General features: G+C 42.4%; 1 protein-coding gene across 1 annotated transcript in view; it reads left to right on the top strand.

The window, feature by feature from the left end:
• Positions 1-4,690, top strand: part of LOC126471116 (deoxyribonuclease CdiA-like) — a 49,468-nt gene extending 44,778 nt beyond the window's left edge. The window contains exon 4 of the mRNA XM_050099198.1: positions 4,658-4,690. Coding sequence (XP_049955155.1) covers positions 4,658-4,690 — 33 coding nt within the window. The remainder of the gene's footprint in view (positions 1-4,657) is intronic.
• Positions 4,691-6,000: the final 1,310 nt, after the last annotated feature.

Raw genomic sequence — 6,000 nt, forward strand, 5'->3', positions numbered from 1 at the left:
GGGGGGGGGGGGGGGGGTATTTATGAAAGTCTGCTGACCCGTACTTCTCTGACAGCAGCACCCCAAACCGGAAGGGACAACACGCTGAAGAGGCCGGGAGTTGTCAGTGAGAAGTGATAATTTAATTTGGTCTGATTTCCTTGTTTAGTCAGCTCCTTCAGCAGCCACCTACGGCTATAATACTATCCAGCTACACCCTTTAGAGGCGCTGGCTAGCTTCTTCCACTTCTTGAGCAAGCACTAGCCGCGCGGGATTAGCCGAGCGGTCTCAGGCGCTGCAGTCATGGACCGTGCGGCTGATCCTGGCGGAGGTGTGAGTCCTCCCTCGGGCATGGGTGTGTGTGTTTGTCCTTAGGATAATTTAGGTTAAGTAGTATGTAAGCTTAGGGACTGATGACCTTAGCAGTTAAGTAACATAAGATTTCACACACATTTGAACATTTTTTGAGTAAGCACTCTTTCATTCTGAATATGCCTTCTTGTGAAACTGTGTCTGGACTTCAGACTGACTCACGCATTCGTCTGTAAGACGTCGTTTTGCTAAACGTTACAGGAACAATTCATCGCAAGTGATGGAATCGAGGTGCAATAAACCTTTTCTAATTTTGCGAGTACTGTACACACTCCTGTTAGTTATTGGAATGCTGAAACAAGTTTTACGAATGTGTTAGATTAAGAGGAAATGTTGTATTACATGATTTGCATGATACTTGGAGAAACTGAAAAGCAAAATTACATAAACTCGGCACAACTTGAAATAAATTCAGCAAAACAGACACATGTCATTTAATCTCCAATGATTGTCAGTCACCGTACGTCTGAAAGACAAATATAAATTTTAGAATAAGATACTGTGAACACCTAAGGCACTGAAAAGTGGAAATACATACGCCACATTTGCAATGCACCTCATCTAACAGAATCACCACCCTCCTGGCATAAAAACCTACCACAGCTCGGTGAAGATCCGTTGTAGTAACTTTAAGCATCTAAATTGACCTAAATCACTTACCTCACTTGAACACACAGTTTTTTGAGATTATAATCTAGGAATAAAATTTCCAATAGAGATTTTTCCCGTGTTGCGTATGACATACTGCATTGTAAGTATAGACACGAGGTTGAAATGGCTAGAAAGCCACAGAACATGCATGATGTAATATAACATAAAGTTCAATTAACTGACATTAAATTTTTCAGTCTTTAAAAACCTGCGGTTTTCTACAGAGGAGCGATTTCAGACCATAGATTTCGAGACGTTATTTTTATATTTCTCATCCACAGGATGTCACAAACCCATTCTTTCTTTTACTAAACTTAAAAATTTGTCACCATCCATTTTTTGCGTATGGGGACGTCGGCCGTTTCTACAGCAGGTAATACTTACTTGAATTCCACCGAGCACAGTCTGAAGTTCGCAGGTTGGCGTACTGATGCCAAAGGATCGGGCCGGCCGAAGTGGCCGAGCGGTTAAAGGCGCTACAGTCTGGAACCGCACGACCGCGACGGTCGCAGGTTCGAATCCTGCCTCGGGCATGGATGTGTGTGATGTCCTTAGGTTAGTTAGGTTTAAGTAGTTCTAAGTTCTAGGGGACTTATGACCACAGCAGTTGAGTCCCATAGTGCTCAGAGCCATTTGAACCATTTTTGAAAGGATCGGTCATCTACGACCTATGTCGGTCATTTGCAGAATTTTCCGACCTCGGTGTCACTGTGACCACCGCCTAAATCATTGGTACGCCAAGGAACGCGGGGAACTTCCCTCAGCCGTCATGTAGAGACACATGGCTTAATTATACACATAATTTACAACTGATCCTCGATATATGAAAGTGAGCTGCTCATGAATTGGGATTTGTGAGGGCTGCGTGAGACGCAGCAAATTTTTATGATTACAGAGGCTCTGCGCCCCACAAGAGATGGATATTAATTCAGACTGGACCATCTGCCTCCGGGGGTGCTACGTTCGAGGCACATTCCAAGGCTGCAACGGTGGCCGAATCTATCCCTTATATCTCTCAGTTTTTTCTCTGCCAAAGTACGAACAAACAACAGACCACCTCTGTTATAAAAAATAACATGAATTACAAGACATGCATTCAGTCATTATCATTTGTATCTGGATCAACATTATACATTAACTGCATCAGAATTGTCGAATGTAGGAAAGCACATGATTGATATATTAAGGAATATGTAAACGGGGCGAAACACAAGACTAAATTTAAGTGGCACATACTCTTCCCATACTCTGCTTCAATCCGGCAATTTGCCTAACCTCGTTATTGGAAATGGCCGGGAGGCCCCTTACGGGGCTGGTCCGGCCGCCTTGGTACAGGTCTTATTATATTCGACGCCACATTGGGCGACCTGGGCGCCGGCTGGGGCTGAAATGATGATGAAGACAGCACAATACCCAGTCCCTGAGCGGAGAAAATCCCCGACCCAGCCGGGAATCGAACCCGGCCCCTTAGGACGGCAATCCGTCACGCTGACAACCCAGCTATCGAGGCGGACACTTTGTTATTGTCTAATGTATACATCAGGTGGCTTCCTGCAGTCTACAATTTTAAGGTAGTTATAACACTGATCTAGATGCAAATGACAATGACTGGACAGATTTCATACAATTATTGTCGCTTGTTTTTAAAATCCGAGTATGGCCTGCGTTTGACAGAAACTGGCAGTTTTAATCAAGTGAAATACAGCTGTTGTGCCAAATAACGTTCTTTAAAGAGTATTTAAAAGCCGTAAGTCATCACTTATTAAAATAATAAGTAAAATTATTTTCAGAAATGTTAGAGTGATAACATTCTGCCACACGGTTTGACATTGGATGGATTGAAATCTCTCTTTGTTGTGTTTTATATTACTGCGCAGATTGGCTGCAATGTCACTGTCAGATATTGGTGTTGTATAACCCATCATAACTGATGCACTCGGATTAGAGTACAAGCACTTACGAAATCAAACAATGGTACTCACATAGGTCGTTGGCTGCACTTCACAATGAAAGACGAGACACCAGGTACATTGCAAGTAGTCTGCTACGTCACTGCTGTTGAAGATACACCTGGTGTCTCGTCTATAGTTAGTGCGAAACTCAGCCAATTCCTTAAGTTTTTACCATAATGTAATTTGATGGGTGTACGCACTCTAACCCAAGTAAGTCCATTTTGATGGATTATACTATACAATTATTTGAAAATGGCTTCATAGCCGAAAGTGGGCAATATTCAAAGCAAAACAATGAGGTACTTTAACCCATCCAATGGCAACCATTGTGGCAGGATGTTATCAATTAGACATTTTGTGGGCGCTGTAGACTCTGTTCGAACCAAATTATGTTCGAAAAGTCGCTAAAATAAAACTATAATAAAAATGAGAAGAGAAAGTTAGTCCATCTGCATGAGGTCGGCCGCTAGCACCGTTGCGTGCATCAGCAGCTGTAACCCTTTCAGGAAACCCTTCAGAAACATGGGCAGATGTACAGCAGTCTCAGTACATTTTTCTTTATGACGTCAGTCTTAATCAGTGACAGTTCAGATACAACAGTATATTTCGTAAATTTAGTAACAGAAAGAGGAATCATCTGCACTCTCTACTAAAATTATCAAGGCGCAGAATAGAGTGAAGAATGCATCTCTTTCAGGATGGTATTTTTGGCACCACGAGGAGAAGTAAAATTTTTGTAAACATGTGACCAAATCCTCATCTGCTTCGAGATGATAGTTTCATGAACACCTTTGGCACAGAGATAACATGCACGAGGAAAACCTTATCAAGAAGCACGCATGAGGGTGTCAGGTCCATGTGAAGTTCATTTAATAATCGTACGCGACAAGTGTGTGGTTCACTGGCTAAGTTAAAAGTGCCTGACTACAAATCCATATGTCTAGGATTCAATACGCAGTCGTTCTTAAGATATTTTCGACACTCGCCGCTTATTTTGTCGTCCTCTGTAGCTGAGTGGTCAGCGCGTCTAACCACCATACGGAGACACGGGTTCGATTGCCAGTACTGCAACGTGGTCCACTCAGCATCGCGAGGCCAGCTGAGGACTACTTGAATGAGAAGTTGTGTCTCCAAGGTTTGGAAAACTGACAACAGCCGTGAGAGTGGTGTGCTAAACCTCGTGCACTTGCATACTGCACCCGAACGATGCCATATGCAGAGGATTATTCGGCCACCAGTTCTTATCCAGTAGCGTGCTGGTCCTGATAGCAGAGCTCAGTTCATTTTAGCTTTCACCTCTGAAATGATATTTATATGTGAACAATTTCAAGTTACACAGTGGTTCAGAGTCGAGGTTAAATCGTAGAGTTCAATATAACTGAGTAATTCAGTTTAGAGGTATGAGGAGTGTAAGAGCATAACAGTTTCCATAGGACAGGGTCTAGCAAAGTACGGTTGTGTTTCACCAGCCCTAGAGTCACGACAGCTACAGGTCCCCACTGCCCTTACTTCGGTCAAGTACCCCGTGTAAATGTATGTCCACGTTAATGAAGGAAAGAGACTGATGCTCCGTCATGCGTCATACGAGAGACAGTGAATATGAAAAGTAGTACAATAAACATGTGCAGTGGAATATTGCCTAGCAAGTCTAACCATCACGTTGATATCTGTAGTAAGATAATTACTGCTCTCTCAACCGCAGGCAGAAGGACCAGGTATAACACCATCAGCTTAGACTGGGTTACTGTGATCGACCGGCTTGGTTAGTGCAGTCTGTTCTTACTGGCTATATTCTTTCTAAGGGACCAATCCATTTATTCAGCTTAAGCTATTGAGGAAGGCCACGCAAAATTTAAAACGGCGCAGCCGGACATGGATTTGAAGCAGATTTCTCACAAATACGAGTGCAGTCGATGCCTGCTTTGCTTCCAGAATTCCCCAGTATTGTAAAGTTATTTATCCGACAGTCTGGATATTTGTGTGCGCTTTTTCTGCCACATTAAGCCTTTAGTGACGATGTCATGTCGTAAGGTAAATGGCGTTAAGGGCAACTACGCAATGTCCAGATTGTAAACACGTAAGAACTTGCTTGATGTGTCTGAGTAACTGATTTCATAGCATCTTCCTTCATAGCGACTGCCATGCATTAGATCCATGTAACATGCATCCAACCAAGCCAGACTAACAACCGGAAAGACATGGCGTAAGCCACTGAAAGATGCTTGTCGCTCCCGAAACTGGTGTAACGGAATGAAGAAAGGAAGGTAGGTTAAGGTTAATTGTTGCACCAGATTATACTGATTTACTTAAAATGCCTTTGACGTAACACAAAACATTCCCTCAGTCGGTCTAAGGCGCTGCAGTCACGGACTGTGCGGCTGGTCCCGGCGGAGGTTCGCGTCCTCCCTCGGGCATGGGTGTGTGTGTTTCTCCTTGGGATAATTTAGGTTTCGTAATGTGTAAGCTTAGGGACTGATGACCTTAGCAGTTAAGTCCCATAAGATTTCACACATTCTCTCAGTCTTTAATTTACTGTTTAATGAATTAAGTACAATCTCGCTGTATGTGTAACTTGCCTTCACATTATTGGAAGCCTAATTATTTGTAGTCGGATTATTAAGAAGACGCTTATACATATTATCTTTTCTAAAATTTAAAAAATGTTAGAAAAATGTGAAACTAGATGGAAATTTGATGGTATTTCTTTATCTCCTTTCTTATACAGAGCCTTAGCTTCAGCATATCGGGAAATGTTCTAGTGATAAATGACTGGTCACAGAAATAATTTAATATTTTACTAAATTCGTGAGAAAACTCCGTAATAAACTTTATTTTGTTGTGAACACTACTTCTCCTGGTGCAGTGAGTGTAATATTTATGTTTGTGAAATTATTTTGTAATGACTGGTTAGAGATATTCCATGGCAGCATCTTCTGGTGCCGACAGCCCTATATTTTCAGTAAGAGATGTGAAACGCTTGTTAAAAGTTTTGCAGCACTGCACCGGGAGAAAAACTACCATTCCTGTTCGGTTCAAGGAAGCCAT

Source organism: Schistocerca serialis, chromosome 3, assembly GCF_023864345.2.
Source record: "Schistocerca serialis cubense isolate TAMUIC-IGC-003099 chromosome 3, iqSchSeri2.2, whole genome shotgun sequence".
Lineage (NCBI taxonomy): Eukaryota > Metazoa > Arthropoda > Insecta > Orthoptera > Acrididae > Schistocerca > Schistocerca serialis.